This window comes from Muscardinus avellanarius, assembly GCF_963383645.1.
Source record: "Muscardinus avellanarius genome assembly, chromosome: 11".
Lineage (NCBI taxonomy): Eukaryota > Metazoa > Chordata > Mammalia > Rodentia > Gliridae > Muscardinus > Muscardinus avellanarius.
This window is the reverse complement of record NC_137797.1, coordinates 90,304,846-90,325,442: the sequence shown is the minus strand read 5'-3', so window position 1 is coordinate 90,325,442 and position 20,597 is coordinate 90,304,846. Positions and strand designations below refer to the sequence as shown.

The 20,597-nt window shown below is 43.9% G+C and overlaps 1 protein-coding gene across 1 annotated transcript in view; it reads right to left on the bottom strand.

The window, feature by feature from the left end:
• Positions 1-3,720: 3,720 nt before the first annotated feature.
• TM7SF3 (transmembrane 7 superfamily member 3) overlaps positions 3,721-20,597 on the bottom strand; it is a gene marked incomplete at both ends in the record, with an annotated part of 41,211 nt that continues 24,334 nt past the window's right edge. The window contains 6 exons of the mRNA XM_080706443.1: positions 3,721-3,983; positions 5,932-6,094; positions 7,448-7,545; positions 12,878-13,030; positions 14,138-14,218; positions 16,202-16,288. Of these exons, the coding sequence (XP_080562569.1) occupies positions 3,721-3,983; positions 5,932-6,094; positions 7,448-7,545; positions 12,878-13,030; positions 14,138-14,218; positions 16,202-16,288 (845 nt within the window). The remainder of the gene's footprint in view (positions 3,984-5,931; positions 6,095-7,447; positions 7,546-12,877; positions 13,031-14,137; positions 14,219-16,201; positions 16,289-20,597) is intronic.

Genomic DNA, 20,597 nt, shown 5'->3' with positions numbered 1-20,597 from the left:
CTATATAAAATTTGTATGCATTAAGGAGAAATGCGTAGAAGAAAACATCAGTATAATCACTATACTACCGACTATTTCTATTGTTTACATTAACCAGCTCCTGTTGCCTGCAAAATAAAGTATTTTGTATCTCATTGTATGGACATTTATTCATCTGTTAAACAGATTCTCAAATTTGGGGTACCACCTCTGGAGGTGGGGATCCTAGAATGATCTAGGGGTTGGGGAGGAGCCTTAGGTGCAAGTGGAGGCAATGAATAAAATGAGAGGGTAGTGGGAGATTGGGGGTGAGTAGTTTGTTGTTTTTTCCTGAAAAGAGTTGGTAAAAGCCAGTAAGTTTCCAGCCGGGTGTGGCACACGCTTGTAGTCCCCGCCCCTGGGAGGCTGAGACAGGAGGATCGCACAGGTTCAAAGCCAGCCTCAGCTACTGAGTGAGGCTCTCAGCAATTTAGTGAGACCCTGTTTCCAAATAAAGTATAAAATAGGTCTGGGAGTATAGCCCAGAGCTAGAAAAGCCCCTGGGTTCCACCCCAGTGCCACCAAAACAAGCAAACAATAAAAGCCAGTAAGTTTCCTTTCCCCTCATCTGTGAGTTGTTTGCAAATTTTTAACACAAAATGATGTTGCCATAGATATCCATGTACGTATATTTATGCATTATAATTTCTAGTGTATATTTATTTTTTGTTTTTTGTTTTGTTTTGTTTTTGGTGGTACTGGGGTTCCTGGAAGCCCTTCTACCTCCACTCCCAGACCTATTTTATATTTTTATTTGGAAACAGGGTCTCTTAAGCCAGCACGGCTGGCTTCGAACCTGCACGATCCTCCTGTCTTCGCCTCCCAGGCACAGGGATTACAAGCGTGCGCCACCACGCCCGGCTTCTTGTGTATAAGTTTTTAGGCACATATTTGTTTAAAATTAGTTTCCTAAAAAGACCACAACTATAAATGTAAACATTGGAAACATCCTACCAATTCATTGGTAGAAGAAACTGAATATAATCAGTGATTTACATCATCATGATGAGTACAGAACACATTTGTATGAGGAGTCAGCCATTCCTAACTTTGGTCTGGGCACTGTTACCTGAATTTCCTCAGGTATAAAATAAAAGGGGCAGATGCAATCTCTAAAGTCTTTTCCATGCCAAATATTCTAGCAGTTTCTTTGTCAGAATCAGTTTTCTGTACCAACTTCTTCAAAAATTCAATTATCCTATTGTACTGTTTAGCGAGGGTGGTTTGACAACCTGGCAGCTGCCCTGCAACAGACCAGAACTTTGTGAAAACACTTAAAAAGAATGGCATTTCCTATATTGCTGCTACTGCTTTTCAGCTTACCCACAGTGCTGTGGCACCAACACAAATTACTGTTTTAGTAATTAGACTTTTCAGTACTTTTTTCAAGAAAGGTATTTATTATAAAAATTACACAAACTGGTTTTTTATTACAAATTCTGAATGTTTGAATAATTTGTATCCTTCCAAAGAATGGTGTTCTGCCTTTTACAGTCTTCACTTGTAGTGCATTTTAGTGGTACAGAAAAAAACGCAAATGTTCCATATAATTTTATTAGAATGTAGACACAGAAAATAAGAGTCCCTATAGTGAACTATTAAAAATATTTTTCTTGATCAAGTTTCTAAAGTTATAAACAGTAAAAATTACCTCCATTGAATTTTTGGAAGCAAGAATGGTTTTCTATGTTTTCATTTTGTTTAATCCCTCCCAAGACACTTTTATTTATTTATTTATTTTTGGTGGTATGGGACTCCTGGAAGCCCTTCTACCTCCGGGCTACACTCCCAGACCTATTTTATTTTTGGAAACAGGGTCTCTTAAGCCAGAGCAGCTGGCTTCGAACCTGCGCGATCCTCCTGTCTCCGCCTCCCAAGCTCGGGGATTACAAGCGTGCGCCACCACGCCCGGCTCCAAGACACTTTTAAAAGCAAAGGTTAAAGGTGTTTCCAGTTCCCTAAAACTTCAGTAACCTTTTCCTTTTTTTTTCTTTTCTTTTTCTTTTTTTTTTTATGTTACTGGGGATGGAACCCAGGGACCTTCTACCTCTGGGCTACACTCCCAGACCTATTTTATATTTTATTTGGAAACAGGGTCTGAAGCCAGCTGAAGCTGGCTTCGAACCTGCGCAGTACTCCTGTCTCAGCCTTCCAAGCGCAGGGATTACAAACGTGCACCACCACACCCGGCTTCAGTAACTTTTTCATACTGCAAAGGAACTAGCAGCATCAGCGCAATAGCGGTCACCTCACATACATGTGCCACAGCCCCAGCAGCCCTAGCACCACTGAGGTGTGTCAGGAGTCAGCTCACAATCCCACTCGGACAGGTGAGAAGAAAGGCGTTGAGCAGGTGTGCAGCCCAGGTGTTTTCTTGTGCTAAAACAAGTGTCTAAGCTGAGGGGACCCTCCTCGCTGATGCCAACATGGTTCTAATTAAAAGGTCACTAAATTCCTGAATCCTTGTTGACTCCTTCCTCAGCACTTAAAAACACAGGTGGCACGGGGGCTTTAAACACAGAAAAGCAAGTATTAAAAACTTTAAGCTGGGCCTGGTGGTACTTGCCTGTTATCCCAGCTCTTGAGAGACAGATGAGAGAATCACAGGTTTGAGGCCAACCTCAGCAATTTAGGGAGGCCCTTAGCCATTTAGTGAGATTCAATTTCAAACTAAAATATTAAAAATAAGCCTAGAGATTTAGCTCAGAGGAAGAATGTCCCTGGGTTCAATCCCCAGTACCCCCCAAAAATTATTTTGTACCAATGCTAGCAGCTATTGTAGCAGAAAGAATGAAACAAATGCTTCAAGTTTGTTAATGATACTGTAGATAAGGTAGGAATCACTTTCCTAGAAACAAAACATTAATCTATGTCATCTAAAGCAGTTTAAAATAAAGATTGCCTGTCAGCGCTATTTTTAAAAGCCTTGAAAAAAATAACAGGACTTTTTTGAAATATAAATAAATCATATTAAAGTTTTCTTATCTATAAATTGAACTATTTTCTAATAACTGAAATAATTTAGCTATGTAAATTACCATTCTAAGCAATAAAAGACAAAAAGAAAACCTGAACGGTACAAGTAAAAATAAGTTGATAATTTTGTGTATTTTATAATTTTAAATTTTTTTAATAGAGGAACCAAAAAAGATACTTTATTGATTATAAACTGTAAAAAGGCCATGCAACTAAATAATCAGGCTGCTTTTCCTAAGAACCTACGTCACTTTTTATTTTCTGATGTCCAGGACTTCGGTACCAAATCCCTAAATCTCCACACACAGGCAAATAAAAATCCAATATAATACTTAAATATCATCCTTTCCCCAAGTTCAAGGAGTTTATAAAATAAACTCCTTGGAGTTTCTGAATCAGTTTTTTGTTTCTATTCTTTTGTGTTTTACTTATATTTTGATGTATCTCTTCAATGAAATATGTTGATCATATATTTATCTGAAGGGTAATTGCTCAAATATTTGGAAATAAGGAAAGGCCCTCTACCAGCCAACTTTCAGGTCGTCCTCATTCTCTCACGTTAGAATCACCCCAACTCTCGGTGTACCCTGACCATGTATCAGTAAAGACAGCACAATACCAGGTGAAGCCTCATCCCCTGTTAGACTTGCATCGGAGAGGGCTGGAACAATCTGAGCTTGAACGCCAGGGCCGAGGCACACTGGCTGGGCGCGTGGCCGTCCACATCTACAGGAGGAGGGGCGTCCTCTCTCCGGCCGGCTGTTCGTTTTGGAAGAGCTCTCTGATCTGGGCTAACTGGCCGTATAGCCTCTCTCTCAGTGGAGGGATGTGGTGGCTTGGGTCGAGAATATTCGTTACTCTGCGCTCCCTCTCCTGCTTCCACAGCTTGTATGGGTGAGGAGGGAAAAAAGGCCGCCCTCTTTCTCTCCGAATCTGTAATGTAATTCCACTTACAGCCAGCATCCCCCATACTGCCAGAATAATAAAGTCTACAAAAAAAGAGAGCGAGAAAGAAATGGCAGAGAGGCAACACAGTTAGAACGCTTGTAGTTTAAAACCTAACAATCTTTATAGACTTAAGTCTATATCCTCTTTCTAATATCAAACTTCCTGGTGAGTTAGTGCAAATATATGTGAATTTTCTGTTACAAAAGAAATAATGAGTAGTGAAGCTACAGTCATACTTTGGTTGGTTTGTTTTGGTGGTTCTGGGGCTTGAACCCAGGGCATTCTATCTCTGAACTACACCCCAAGCCCCATTTTAGTTTTTAGTTTCGAAACAGGGTCTCACGAAGTCACTGATACTGGTCTCAAACCTGTGGTCCTGTCTTAGCCTCCCAAGTCCTGAGATTGCAGGCATGTACCACCACGCCAAGCTCGGTCTTATTTTGAAAGTAGGAATTTCCTATTTCAGGCATCCAAAAGTCCAAACAGGTCATGAGAGAATCCGCTCTTGGGTCCTAGGCATTCTAGCAGTACGTGAACACTGCCCACAGGCACCATCTGATTTTGCAGGAGGAGCTGGAAAAGGCGGTGATGTCGTTTCACTTCCCGTGTGTGCATCGTAGAAGACGGGGCTGCCCTGCTCACTTCTTTCCCATTCTACTCTCTGAGGAGCCTTAACCATTCATAGAAGGCACAGAAATGCACGAAAAGATCCCACAGGTCCTACTGTTTCTAGTAGATGCTTTGCTTCCTTGCAGAACTTTCCGTTGTATTTAAAACTCCCAAGACACATGGGTTTCAAGGTCTTTGCCATCAGCTTCTTACCCAAATGGGAAGCTCTGGAGAGCAGGGGGAAGAGCTGCCCCTCAAAATTGGTAACAATCACACTTGTGCTTATTCACAGTACCTTCGGTTTCAAGACTTGCTTTTCCACCAGCCATCTCAGCTACAAAACTGGCTTTTCTACTCTCCATCTTTTAGCATTTCTGAAATCAATGTATTTTACAAACTTTGTAACATTTAATGTGATGGTCACTTTTCTTCTTCAAAAAGTAAAGGAACCAAGCGTGGTGGTGCAAACCAATAATTCAAACACTAAAGAGGAGGAGGCAGGAGGATTGCAAGCTCAAGCAAGGACAGTCTCAGCAATTAAGTGAGACCATCTCAAAATTAAAACTGGCCAGGTGTGGTGGCAAACAACTACAATCCCAGTATTTGCGAGGCTGAGATAGGAGGACCACAGGCTCAAGGGTAGCCTCAGCAACATAACCAGACTCTTAGCAGTGAAGCAAGACCCTGTTTCTAAATAAAAAATAAAATAGGGCTAAGAGTGTACCTTGGAGGTAGAATGACCCTGGGTTCAATATCCAATACCACACACACACGCAAAAAAAAAAAAAAGAAAGAAAGAAAGAAAATTCTTAACCAAGTTCAGTGTTTTTAGAAGTATGAACTTTTCAAGCCAGGCATGGTGGAACACGCTTATCCCAGTATTGGGGAGGCTGAGAGAGGAGGACTGCGGTTCTTGGACAGCCTCAGCTACTTAGTGAGGCCCTTTGCAACTCAGTGAGACCCTGTTTAAAGAAGAAAAATTAGGGCTGAGGGTGTAGCCCAGAGGTGGAAGGCCCCTGTGTTCCATCCCCAGTACTGCAAAAAAAAAAAAAAAGTATGAACTTCAACCAGCTTAAAAATTGTAATTTTTTAAATAAGAGGATCACAGGTTCAAGGACACAGCCTCAGCAAGTACTGAGACTCATCAACTTAGACCCTGTTTCAAAATAAAATAAAAAATAGGGCTGGGGTGTAGCTTGGAGGTAGAACACCCCTGGGTTCAATCCCCACTACAAAAAGAAAATTGTAATTCTTTGCTTCCACAGCCTAAGTGGCAACAGAGGCGCTTCCTCCCTCCCACCTTTCTCAAGGGCTCTTGGCATCAGGGAGTCAGTACTCCAGTTGGACCGTCACTCCAGGTTTGGGATTCAAGAGTCTTACCATTGTTTTGAAAAGGCACATATGTGAAAGCTCTGCGGAAATCCGTGTCGAGTGCTCTCCTGAGTACATTCAAAGTGACGTAAGACAGGCTTGTGGACACGTAACTGCCAACAGCCAGAACCACCGTGTACGAGCCCAGGACGCCACAAGCCAGGATGTTCAGCTGGGGAAGGGAGAAGAGTTGAGAGTCACCCCTGATGGAACAGGACAGTTTCTACCTCAATCAATGGATCAAGCGTCCAAGCTGATAAAAGATAAACAAACAAACAAAAAACCCTTCACAGCCAGGCTTGGTGAGGCACCCCCGTAATCTCAGTACTTGGGAGGCGAAGACAGGAGGATTGCAGGTTCGAGACCAGCCTCAACAATTCAGCGAGGCCTTCTGCAACTTAGTGAGACCCTATGACAAAATAAAATAGGGCTGAAAGTATAGCTCGGAGGTTAGAATGCCTCTGGGTTCAAGCCCTAGTACCATGAAAAAACATAAAATAAAATCAAATACAATCTTCAACATCCATAGTGAGCTCTTAAAACATGGTCTAGTTTATCGAAATACAGTCCTGTGCTACGTAACAACATCTCACGACAGACAGCATCTATGAAGGCACTCCTGTAACAGTCTGCACCTAGTGACACTGCAGCCCTCTTAGTTCGGGTAAGTCCACTCTGTGATGTTTGCCCTTGGACCAAAAAAAAAAAAATCACCTGATAATGCAGTCATCAGAATGTAGCTTTGTTGGTAAGCCATGCATGGCTGTGCTATAGAAAATAGCCGGGCGTGGTGGCGCACGCTTGTAATCCCAGCATTCGAGAGGCTGAGACCAGAGGATCGCGGTTCACAGACAGCCTCGGCTACTTAGTGAGGCCCTCTGCAACTCAGTGAGACCCGGTTTCAAAATAATAAATAGGCAGGGGGTGTAGCTCGGAGGTCAAATGCCCCTGGGTTCCATCCCCAGACCCTCCCCAAAATATAAAAAATAAATAAAAAGAAAATAATCTCCACAAAAGTTGTTCAACAATAAAATCTAATTAAATCACGATCATTCTGGAGAAACAGCTAAACTAATGTCCCATCAGGTTCTTACATTAGAGGAATAAAACTGCCTTCTGGCCAGGCGTGGTGGCGCACGCTTATAATCCCCGTGCTTGGGAGGCAGAGATAGGAGGATCTCGCAGATTCAAAGCTAGCCGCACTGGCTTAAGAGTCCCTGTTTCCAAATAAAAATATAAAAAAAATAGGTGTCTGGGGATGTAGCCCGGAGGTAGAAGGATTTCCAGAAACCCCAGTACCACAATAAAATAAAATAAAACTTATCTTCTGCTTCCACTGCTGAAATTTTTCACAGTTGATCCTCCATTTGATGGAAAAAAACTTAAAAGACACGGTGTGAGGATCATATACAAACTTTCATAAAAGCAAGGCTATTTAGCATCCTTCCCCAGGGAATGAAACCTGTGAAGTGATGTAACAGGCAGCCAACAGAGGAATAAACCCAACTTCTGATGAGGCACTTACAATTCGTAGGCAGCCCATGAAAACAACCGGAACGAAGACAGCTATACAGGAGAAAGTCACCCAGAACACACCATCGTCACGGAAAACCTGCAGGTTCCCTGAAAAAGCCAAGAGGATCCAGAGTAAACAGGCGCTTTGCCAAGTGACTCTTCCTTTTTTCAACATCTGAACACAGACATTTTTTCAATATCCGAACAACCAGGGAATTTGTTGGAAACAGAAAGTCCAATTTTCTTTATTTAACTGTCAGTAAAATCGCTTTGAAGGACATGGGCTAGGAGGAGGGACCATACGGCAAACACTCTGCGCTCAGCAGCAAGATAACTCAGAAGAGGCTGCAATAGTCCCAGCTTCGCACTCAGGAACCCTGGGAACCTGGGCCTCATGAGATGAAAAGACCAGATTATAGCATCTCCAAGCTCTAAACCACTTCTTGTAGTTCTAGGTTTCTAGGATTTCCTGTTGTGTGCCAGGGGCAGGGAGGACCACAAGTAAAAAGATTCAGAGTTAAGCTGTGAACCCAATAGAGACATCAAAATCCTCTTAACAAATTCCACCATTGACCCACATCCCACCAAGCGCCGCACACGGCAGCGAATCCTGGAGGCCAGGAGCCAGCCACCCGAGGCTCCTGCCAAACCTTCTCCTGCTGCCAGACTCCAGTGCACGCACACCTGAGGGCGAGATGCTTCATGAATGAAGTTTAAAAACCAGGAGCAGGTGTGATGTGCACACTTGTCGTTCCAGCTGCTCTGGAGGCTAAGGCAGGAGGATCGCTCCAGCCTAGCGATCAGCCCAGGCAAGAGAGCAAGACTCCATCTCAAAATAAAAGTCTGACTGTGTGACACCGGCACCATCATTCGTCTGCACTGGTCCTAAGTGTTGAGACCCACATGGCCTGAGGAGGGGCTCTGAGGAGGGGATTGTGGGACCCCACATCCTCCAAGAGCCAAGTGTAACATGATGCAGTGAGGTGAATTTATGGACCACATTCTGAAGTGCAACTGTATTAGCCCTCATAAAATATACATGTGACTTCTTTTCTGTGGTACTGGGGATGGAACCCAGGGGCATTCTAGCTCTGAGCTACACCCCCAGCCCTTTTTTTTTGAAACAGGGTCTTGCTTGGTTGATAAAAGTCTCGCTACTTGCTGAGGCTGAGGCTGTTCTCAAACATGCAATCCTCCTGTCTCTGCCTCCCAAGTACTGAAATTGTAAGCATGCGCCATCACGTCCAGACACATGTGGCTTAAGTCTTTCAAGCTGGGCATGGTGGCACACGCTTGTAATCCCTGTGCTTGGGAGGCGGAGATAGGATGATCGCGTAGGTTCGAAGCCAGCCTATCTGGCTTAAGAGACCCTGTTTCCAAATAAAAATATAAAAATAGGTCTGGGAGTGTAGCCCAGAAGTAGAAGGGTTTCTAGGAACCCCAGTACCACCAAATAATAAATAAATAAATAAATAAATAAATAAATAAATAAATAAATAGATAGATAGTCTTTTCAAGGAGCCAAGCATTGTGGCACACACTAGTAATCCCAGTACTTGGGAGGCTGAGACAGGATCACAGGTTCACGGCCAGCCTCAGCTACTTAGTGAGGCCTTAAGAAAGTTAGTGAGGCCCTGTTTCAAAATAAATAATAAGCTGGGCATGGTGGCACATGCTTGTAATCCCAGCATTTGGGAGGCTGAGACAGGAGGATCACAGTTCACAGACAGCCTCAGCTACTACATAGTGAGGCCCTCTGCCAACTCAGTGAGACCCTGTTTCAAAAAATAAAAAAAAAACTAAAAAAAATAGGGCTGAAGGGTGTAGCTCAGAGGTACAGTGCCCTTGGGTTTCATTCCCAGTACCAAAAAAAAAAAAAAAATGGGGTTGGAGCCGGGCATGGTGGCGCATGGTTATAATCCCAGCATTCGGGAGGCTGAGACCAGAGGATCACGGTTCACGGACAGCCTCAGCTACTAAGTGAGGCCCTTAGCAACTCAGTGAGACCCAGTTTCAAAATAAAGAATAAAAAATAGGGCAGGGAGTGTAGCTCGGAGGTCGAATGCCCCTGGGTTCCATCACCAGTAACACACACACACACACACACACACACACACACACACACGCACACACACACACGTTTCCCAAGGAATCTAAGAATTGAAAAAAGTAGTTATAATGCAGGCATGTGAAAAATGGACACTTTTTAGAGAATAATCTCTTTGCTACTCACATAAGGTGAATGCAGTGATCTAATCAAATCTGAGAGGTGAGCCAAGTATCTTACAAATTCTAATGCATAAAAACATAAGTTTGCAGGCACTCACCCCAGCTGTGCTTGAGCGATGCAATATCCACAGACACATATATGAAGGATACATGCTAAAGTTGTTTCACCAACAAGAGTAGTTCATCACAAAAGTTTATAGACACTTCCTCTAGGCTATTCTCTCTCTTTTCTTTCTCTCTTCCCTCTCCCTCCCCCTCCCTCTCCCTCCTGAACCTAAGGGTGCTCTACCACATCCACAACCCTTTTTTAGATTTTTGAGACAGAGTCTCGCTAAATTCCTCTGGCTGGTCTTGACTTGTTAACTACCTGCTTCACCTGCTGAGTCTTTGGGATTCTAGGAGTGTGCCACTGTGTCTGGCTTCTGGGATACACACACACACACACACACACACACACACACACACACACATGATCAAAAACGGGCATTCTACCACTGAGCTATGCCACCAATCCTCTACCCCCACCGCCAGTACTGGCGATTAGCCCAGAGGCATTCTACCTCCAAGCTATACCCCCAGCCCCTATTTTTATTTTGAAGCAAATTCTCATTAGGTTGCTGAGAACCTAAGTTGCTGAGGCTTGCCTTGAACAACGCGCACCACAGAGCTTGCTCTGGGATACTTCTAGAAATATACAAACATGTGCCATGGTGCCTGGCTCCGGAATACTTTTATAAAGATGAAAATCGAGCGGGGCACAGTAGCACACACCTGCCTGGAATCCCAGTACTTGGAAAGCTGAGACAGGAGGATCACAGGTTCAAGGCCAATGCTGGCTATCAATAAGACCCTGTTTCAGAGCCGGGCGTGGTGGCGCACGCTTGTAATCCCAGCATTCGGGAGGCTGAGACTGGAGGATCATGGTTTGCAGACAGCCTCAGCTACTTAGTGAGGCCCTGTTTCAAAATAAAGAATAAAAATAGGGCTGGGGGTGTAGCTCAGGGGTAGAATGCCCCTGGGTTTCATCAAAGTACCGCAAAAAACAAAAAGACCCTGTTTCAAAATAAAAACTGAAAGCCAGGCATGGTGGCTCATGCTTGTAATCCCAGCATTCAGGAGGCTGAGACAGGAGAATCACTGTTCGCGGACAGCCTCAGCTACTTAGTGAGGCTCTCTGCAACTTAGTGAGACCCTGTTTCAAAATAAAGAATAAAAAATAGGGTAGGGGATGTAGCTCGGAGGTCAAATGCCTCTGAGTTCCATCTCCCGACCCACAAAAATAAAAATAAATAAAAAATGAATAGGCTGGGGGTATAGCTCAGAGGTAGGATGTCCTTGGGTTCAATCCTCAGTACAAAAAAAAGATGAAAATAATTTTTTTTCCTTTTTTTTTTTTTTTGTGTGTGTGTGGTACTGGGGGTGGAACCCAGGGGCTTTTCTACCTCCAGGCTATACTCCCAGACCTATTTTATACTTTTATTTGGAAACAGGGTCGAAGTTGCTGAGAGCCTCACTACTGAGCCTGTGAGATCCTCCTGTCTCAGCCTCCCAAGCGCTGGGATTACAAGCATGCCCCACCATGCCTAGCATAAAATAAAGAGATTTTTGACTCTATTATAATCTCACTCCTCACTTCTCTCCAGAGACAGCTTTACAGATGATGAAACAAAGCTTCATTTCCTTGTCCAGGGTTATAAGATAGTTAAGGACGAGGGACAGAGCGATATCAGGTGTCTTTCTGCTTTCATAAATTAAGCCCGTTCTACTCACCAAAAGCACACTACTAGAATTTCTAACCTGCTCTCCCTCCATCCTCTAAGTGTTAAGAAAAAGGCAAAAACCCCATTAGGTACTATTTGATTAAGCACATCTAGCACGGGCCTCCAGTCTGTATTTTCAACAAACACCTCCCCCCTAAGACTCATCTACTCAAGTCTAAAGGCTTCTACTTTTGATCAGATTTTCTAAATGAAAGACTACCCACACAGGGGCCGGCAGGAAGGCGCTTAGCGACAGGTTTGCTGAAGTCAGAACAAAGGGGCTCAGCTAGTCAACAAAAACACAGGCTGTCAACTCTCTCTGGTCTAAAAAAAAAAGAAAAGGAACCTAAGGGACACATGAATTGCACTCTATTGTATACTGTGTTCTCAAGACTCAGGAGACAGCAACTTTAATATCAATATAAGAACTAAGGTTGCCACAGAAAGGAAACAACTTCAGAGTATCTTTGAATGCACTCTCTTTTATTTCTTTGCATTTTGGCAACAATCTGGAAATGTGATTGTGAACTACTAAGAACGTTAACTCACAAGTTGATCAGACTTTTTAAATTGGCAGAAATTAAGTAATTAAATTAAAACTCCAGTAGAAATCTTAGGAATGGTTAGGGTTTGGCAAAGGGCAGGGGTGGAGGTAGAGGCCCAGAGGGGGGGGGAGGGGGGAGGAGGAGGAGGAAGAGGAGGAGGAGGAGGAGGAGGAGGAGGAGGAGGAGAGCAGCAGGGCATGTTGGCACATGCTTGTAATCTCAGTACTTGGGAGGCTGAGACAGGAAGATCGCAGGTTCATGGCCTGCCTCAGCTACTTAGTGAGGCCCTCCACAATTTAGTGAGACCCTGTTTTTAACATAAAAAAATATATACAGGGCTCGGGGTATAGCTTGGAGTAGAATGCCCCTGAGTTCAATCCCCAGTCAGTATTGCAAAAGAAGGAGGAGGAGGAGAGGAGAGGAGAGGAGAGGAGGAGGAGGAGGAAGAGGAGGAGGAGGAGGAGGAGGAGGAGGAGGAAAGAGGAGAGTTGAGTTTCTGGGCTTTAAAAAAAAGTAGCCACTGTTCTATTAAGAGTCCTCTTTGCCTCCATTAGTTCTAATAGAAACACAGTTACACAAAGCTACCTCTACAGACATTTTAGAAAACACCTAAATTAACAGAAATCACATTACTTATAACTCCAGACCTATCATTGAGCTACATGTTTGCTGAAGTCAGAACAAAAGGGACTCCCAAACATGCCTTTGAGAAAGGAGGGATTCTTACTTGCGCTGGGCTCTCCTAAAGTGCTGCATTATCAAGTTTCCCGAGCTCTTTAGAAGGCGGAGCTATGCGGCACCGCTCCAGGATCCCAACTCCTGAGCAGGCGCTATTCCTAGAGGGCCCAAATAAAGCCTCCCACACCATGGCCTGAACACTCAGATCGCCAGCGCCGCATCTCCTACCCAGCGGAGTAGAGAACGTCACGGAGGAGAGCAGGAAGCCCAGCACGAGTCCCACACACAGCATGCACAGCAGGAGGAGGCCAAACCGCCACCACGCGGCCACCAAGACGATCCCACCGACGCTCCCAGCCACGGCTGTTAGGATCAGGCGATCTGTGCAAAGGGAGAAGATGGACCCATCGTCACCGGCAGCATCGCCAGCCTCAGCCTTGCCGCAGTCAGGCTGGCGGGCGCTTCAGCGGTGCCGTGACCCCAGCCTGGCCTGAGATGTGGACGCTGAGCGGATCCCCACGACTGGCCACCATGGGCCTGGCTTGTCAAGAGCTAGGCTGAGAAGGAAAAGCAGACAAGTATTCTGCTAAATGTGATGGGGTGAAGGGAAGGCTGCTTAAGGTAAAGAAAACTTAACATTTTGGTGGTTCAGAGGAGTGAACACAGGTCTATTCTACCCATGAGCTAGCAAGATCCTGTCTCCAAATGAAAATAAAATAGGGCTAGGAATGTGGCTCAGAGGTAGAATGCCCCTGGGTTCAATCCCCAGTGCCCCCCACACACGCGCCCCCCAGAAGAGCTCATGTGTTATACGACGCAGGCAGGTCAGAGGCAGGTGTGGTTGGAGGGTGGCTCACTAGAGGTATGGCCCTGGGAACCGTATCTGTCTCTCACTCCCTCCTCTTTCTCTCTCTGCTCCCACCACCACGAGCTGAGCCTTTTCTTCCTCTGCTGTGCCTGAAAGCCCTGCCAGAGCAAGCCAGCTGACCAGAGGCTGACCTCTGAAACCCCTGAGACTCGGAGCCAAAGGCACCTTCCTTCCTCTAAGTTGTGCTCGTCAGGTATTTTGGTCACAGTGATGGAAAAACTGACTAAAACCAAAAGGCTGAGTGGGTAGTCGAGAAAAGACACTGTAGGTATCAGCATATAGAGCTGAATAAGGTGACCCCTTATTGCACATCCATAAGGGGGGATCACACAGCATAGGTCAAACTGTAGCAGGGAGGGGGACCACAGACTGAGCTTTCCAGATGTGTGTGGGTTCATTGGTTGGTACTAGGGATTGAGCCCAGGGGTGCTCTACCACTGGGCTACCCACCCACCCCCCTCTTTTTTAAGACAAAGTCTAAGTTTCCCAGGCTGGCCTCCAACCTGTAATCCTCCTGCCTCAGCCTCCTGAGTACCCAGGATTATAGGAGTGTGGTATAGTGCCTAGCTCAGCACAGTGACTGTTTAATTGAACCCAATTAAACGATCATTTTCACTCACCATCATACTTAATAGGTGTCAGTCTTGTAATCAGTACATAAAAGAAGAATCCCAGGAAGATAAAGCCTATGAAGAATAATTCTGTAGCAAACCAGCAGGAGAAGAAAAAACAAAAAAGCTCTGGTTAGGCGCTCTTTACACAATGCAATGTAAGGACCCAATCTTTATGTATATGCTTACACCCCAAGAATTTACACACTATGGCATCCAGAGAAGAAAAGTAATTACCTAAAAGGCATAAGAAATTTAGAATTGGCTGGGAGTAATTTTACTATTAAGTAGATACGATTTTAAAATACGGTGTTAACTACAGAGCACACTTTCATGCCTGCAGGTCAACTTCAATTATGAAACGGTTACTCGCCACTTGCATGGCTCATTTTTCATATGTTTATATTTTCTGCTTAAAGAGAGGGCTTGTGTTATGTATCTCATCTAAAATTACACTCTAAATTTCAACAGTTACATAAGCAAAAATAAAATGTGAGAAACTTTAACAAAGTATTCCAAAGCAAAATGCGATTTTCACATTTTCTTTAAATCATCCTTTCATAGCCATCCATTAAAATTTCTAAAAACACAAGTATCCAGACATCTCTTTCCCCCCACACGTGATTATGAAGACCATACCTTCATCTATTTTCTTAAGTTCTTTTCCATCACTACTAGTACTGATACCTATGTTATATCTCTATATCAACATATATAAGTGACACATATTGACATAAAAGAAAAATACCCTGGTTAGATCAGTGGGATTTTGCCCACAGTGTGGCAATTAAATTCTGTTAGAGTCATTCTACACCTTGAGAGATTAAGCATTCCTCCTGATATTCTCCTACCAATTAATCAAGAAAAAAGTGTTGCAATGAAGAGAAAAGAGTCGCTTTTTCAAACAGTATTAGAGCCAATTCAAAGAGCCTCAGTAGGTCAGTATTATGGTCACTATACCTCTGAAGCTCAGTTATACACCTTGCTGGTTACGTAAGGACTTTTTTGTGTAAATAAAAAACCATAAAAGGCAAATTAAAAAATTAAGGCCAAAGTCAGGTGTGGTGGCACACGCTTGTAATCCCAGTACTTGAGAGCCCGAGACAGAAAGATCACAGGTTCGCAGCCAGCCTCAGCTAATTAGACTCTCTGCAGCTCAGTGATGACAGGTTGGGTCTTGGGGCCCGCGGGGCGGGACCTTAGAAAAGGAGGAGACTGCTGGGATATCGTGAGAGGGGCGGAGTTTCCACGCGTAACTCCGCCCGCAAGACTTAAATTTAAAAGGAAGTGCATTTCCCCTCTAGTGTCAGAGGAGCTCGGAGGTCTTCAGGAGCTCTCCGAGACCTCAATAAAATTCTTTTTCTTTTTGGTGCACCGGTCTCTCTCGCCTTTTTTATTTGCGCCTAAAAACCTTACAAGTAAGACCCTGTTTCAAAATAAAGAATAAAAAAATCAGGCTTGGAGGTAGAATGCCCCTGGGTTCCATCCCCAGTACCATAAAAAAATAAAACCAGCTCAGCGGATCCCAGTCCCCACTCGTCTCACCTGTGGATTCTGAAGTTCCCTTGGGGGCTGAACCCCCAGGGCTGAGCAGACCTCTCAGCCTCACTCTGCCCTGCAGCCTGGAGCCTGGATCCTAGGAAATCGAGTCCATCACCGCCACCAGAATCCACACACGTGTATGCAGATGCCCCATTTTCTAATCTGTTATCTGTAGTTGACTAGCAGCAGATCTAGCATGTACAGAAGTTTGCCACACAAACCAAATTTTATTTCCCTCTTCACAAAAGAAGGCTGCGCTCCATGTTTGAGAGAAAAGGGGGAAAAATGAAAATGTAGGGCTGGCAATGCGGCTTAGTAGTAGAGCACTTGTCAAGCATGAGCCAGTTTCATCCTCAGAACCACGAAAATAAATTTAAACAATGCAGAGTGACTCGGTGGGGTCATCAAGAGCACCCAGCCACAAATCCATGAAGACTATGGGGAGAAGTGCCGCTCTCCTGACTCTGCGTAAATCCCCAGCGGCCCGGCGGACAAAAGGCCAAAGGCACCTTGCTGCACCGGACCCCATACCTGTTTTCCAGAATCTGTGTCCGAAGAAACAAATGAAGAGGCCGAGCAGGGCGACAAGGGTGAAGAACACTTTGGTAGATTCTCTTCCTAAAAATACAAGGAAATTTTAGTAGGCAATACATCCAATTTGATACTTGGTATTAAAGAAAGTGACTTGGTATTAAAGACAGTTTCATGAAAGAAAAAAAAAAATCAGCCGGGCGTGGTGGCGCACACTTGTAATCCCCGTGCTTGGGAGACGGAGACAGGAGGATCAAGCAGGTTCAAAGCCAGCCCCGTGAGCTGGCTTATGAGACCCTGTTTCCAAATAAAAATATAAAAATAGATCTGGGAGTGTAGCCCGGAGGTAGAAGGGATTCCAGGAACCCCAGTACCACCAAATAAAATAAAATAAAATAAAATAAAATAAAATAAAATAAAAATGACACTAATTTACTTCATATATTTTTTTTACCTTAAAATACCACTGCCACCCCTAATGAATAAATATATATCAACAATTAATATCAATGGCTGCTTCTATAATAAAAACTAAACTCAGACAATACATGCTTTTTGACAGAGGTGGATAGCATTATACATATTCTGTGACATATTCTTTGTAGCAGGGAGAGCAGGAAAAAGGTGCTTAAAATGATTTCTGATTCAACAAAAAACTACAAGAAAATAAACAGTAGTGCCAAGCGTGGTGGCACACGCATGTAATCCCAGCATTCGGGAGGCTGAGACAGGAGGATCGCGGTTCATGGGCAGCCACAGCTACTTAGTGAGGCCCTTTGCAACTCAGTGAGACCCGGTTTCAAAATAAAGAATAAAAAATAGGGCTGGGGGTGTAGCTTGGAGGTAGAATGCCCCTGGGTTCCATCCCAGTACCGCAAAAATAAATAAATAAATAAATAAGTAAGTAAATAAATAAATAAATAAAAGCAGTGGGAGTAGGGGTCAAAGAGATTTATGGTCAGGTGGGGTGGTGCACGCTTGTAATCCCAGCCCTTTGGAGGCTGAGACAGGAGGATTGCAGGTTCAAAGCCAGCCTCAGCTACTTAGTGAGGCTGTCAACAATTTAGTGAGACCCCGTTTCCAAATAAAATATAAAAATTGGTCTGGGGGTATAGCCCGGAGGTAGAAAGCCCCTGGGTTCCATCCCCACCCTCAGTACCAAAAAAAAGAGAGAGAGATTTATGAGTCACATGACAAGTACAATGCACAGCCTTCAAATTAAATGGAAAAGAACTAAGATGCTACTAGGAAATATAAACTCTAGCTGTTATTTGGAGTCTATTAAGGAATGATTTTTTTATATTTTTATTAAAATTGTATTGATGATACTGTGGTTATATTTTTTTAAAAAGCTCTTACCAAGGACAATTGCTATAAATATTGATCAGTATATATATTTACGTCTATATATATACACACACATATATATACATGCATACATACATACATACATATACTGAAATACTGGGATTTGCTCTAAAATAATTCAGTTTTAACAAAGGAGAAACAGAAGCAATTCAGTAGCATACAGCTGTAATCCCAGCTACTCAGGAGGGAGAGGCAGGAGGGCTACAAGTTCAAGGCCAACTGGAACAACTTAGCAAGAATCGTCTTAAAGTAAAACAGGCTGAGGTTGTAGCTCAGTGATAGAATGCCCATGGGTTCAATCCTCAGCACAAGAGACAGAGACAGAGACAGAGACAGACGAGACAGACAGGTAGGAGTCTAGCGGAAACAAGATAATAGCCACATTCAATGGTTTATGACCAATAATTGATAAATAGAAGCTCACCAGGGCTTTAAAATAAGAATTTAAATCCAAATTCATACTAAAATATTTGTTACACTATAAATCACACATATTCAAATTACTTCCACTCGTGTGTATAAGTGCGTGTGTGTGCGCGAGAGTGTGTGCGCGCTCATGTGTGTGTATGGTTCTAGGAATCAAACCCAGGGCAAGCTGCCTCTGAGCTGTACCTCCAGCCCTATTTTTTTTTTTTTTTTAATTTTAAACTGGGTCTCACTAAATTTCTGAGGGGCTTGCTTAAGTTTCTTTTTTCTTTCTTTCTTTTTTTTTTTTTGCGGGTCTGGGAATGGAACTCAGGGGCATTCGACCTCTGAGCTACACCCCCTGCCCAATTTTTTATTCTTTTTATTTTGAAACTGGGTCTCACTGAGTTGCAGAGGGCCTCACTAAGTAGCTGAGGCTGTCCGCGAACCGCGATCCTCCAGTCTCAGCCTCCCAAATGCTGGGATTACAAACGTGCGCCACCACGCCCGGCTTGCTTAAGTTTCTAAGGCTGGTCTCAAACCTGTAATCCTCCTGTCTCAGGTCCCAAGTACTGAGATTATAGTTGTGTACTACTACACCTGGTTACAAATTACTCCCAATCTTACCAATACATATTGGTTTGGAATATTTTTTTCCTAAAAACCAGTAATAAAACAATATGCCAGGTGTGGTGGCCCACACTTGTAATCCAGTACTTGAAAAACTGAGATAGGAAGATCCCAGGTTCAAGGCCAGCGTCCGCAACTTAACAAGACCCTCAGCAAAAAAATTAGAAATCAAGTAATGAATTATAAATGGTGATTATTAGAGACTTGCCTCTTTAACATAAAAAATATTCTAATCATAAACACAAGAAAATAATCTTGTGTTTTTGTCACAAATCAGAACACATTTAGAATGGCTCTGTAAGCCGGGCGTGGTGGCACACGCTTGTAATAAGCATTGGGGAGGCGGAGACAGGAGGATCTGATTTGCAGACAGCCTCAGCTACTTAGTGAGGCCCTTTGCAACTCAGTGAGACCCTGTTTCAAAATAAAGAATAAAATATAGGGCTACGGGCATAGCTCAGAGGTAGAATGCCCCTAGATTCCATCTCCAGTACCAAGAATGCAAGCCCCTGAAGACATCCATGTAAACAAGAAATTCACGGTGAAAGACCAGCATGTGCAGGGAGCAATATGTTATCTGCTTCTCAGCTTTTCTGAGAATACATGAAAGATAAACATGTCCTCCTCTGCTTACTTCAGACCTGTGGCTGGTTGCTGTCCTCGAATTTTAATGTTTACACCAAAAGCATGAAGTTGGGTGAGGAATTTTTTTTTTCAAATGAAGATCCAGTGGAAGTTTCCAGCAAGTACAACCATCAGCAAAGTCTTCCAATAAAAACTACACATTCAGTTAGCTATTCTTCCATGACATCAGAGAGGAACTCTAAATAGAATCCCTTATTACCGTCCCAGAAAGAAGGAAGAGAAAGAATTACATAATTAAAATCAGAGGGCAAGGAAGCTTTTATAAGAAGGAGAATCTTTTTATAGAGGATTCTTCTTATAGAAGTAAAGATAATTCAAGATAAGAAATAGACAGTCACTTTGGGGGATGAACAGATTAGGAAAAGAGGAAAAAGTCAGTTTAAACATCTTTATAACAGCTTCACTAGAAATGATGAATTCACAGACCAAGGTTCAATTAAAAGGCAAAGTGGATGAGTCCAGAGTGATCTAGGTCACCACCACCAGTAATGGAGCAGATACCAAGCAAAGAACACGCGACAGTCTTCCTCTTCCTGCCAAAATCGTGTCATCTGAATCGTGGGGCGGGGGAGGAAGTGGGGACTGAACCCAGAGGTGTTCTACCTCCGAGCTATACTGAGTCTTTTTATTTATTTATTTTCATTTTGAAACAGGGTCTCACTAAGTCACTGAGGCTGGCTGTGCACCTGTGATGCTCCTGTCCCAGCCTCCCCAGTATATCATAGGAATTTAGCTGTAAGGAAACATCAAAGTAACTCAAACTGAGGACATCCTAAAAGTGGCGCAGAAGCCCACAGAATGGATGATTTCACCTGTGGAATAGACAGAAAAGGGTAGAATTCTCAGGACTAAGGCCTAGGTGCTTCAACCCGTAGAGCTCAGGAAACTGTCCGCCGGTGGCTGAGGAGCAGCAGCAGGGACAGAGCGGGGAAAGCCGGTGCGGTCCTCGTCTCGTTCCTGTGCGCGGCTCTGCTCGGCCCTCCCCATCTCCAGCCATCTTCTCCGCCTGTCTTCAAACCCACAGGCAGCTCCCGGAAGTAGGCCTCAACTGGCGCTGGCGGTGCCCGCTTGGTGGGCCACCCCAGGAGTGTGCAAGGCCCCTGGCCACCCCGCCGCCCCAGATACGATAGATAGCACACATTTTCCTCTCCTCTGGAGACTGAACCCAAAGGACACTCTACCACTCAGCTATAACCCCTAGTCCTATTTTAATTTTTGCACTGGTAATTGAACCCAGGGGCATGCTTGCCTCTGAGCTGTACCCCTAGTCCAAATGTACTTTCTATTTTGAAACAGAGTTTTACTAAATTAACACTCACTGGGCTCAAACCTGCCATCCTCCTGTCTC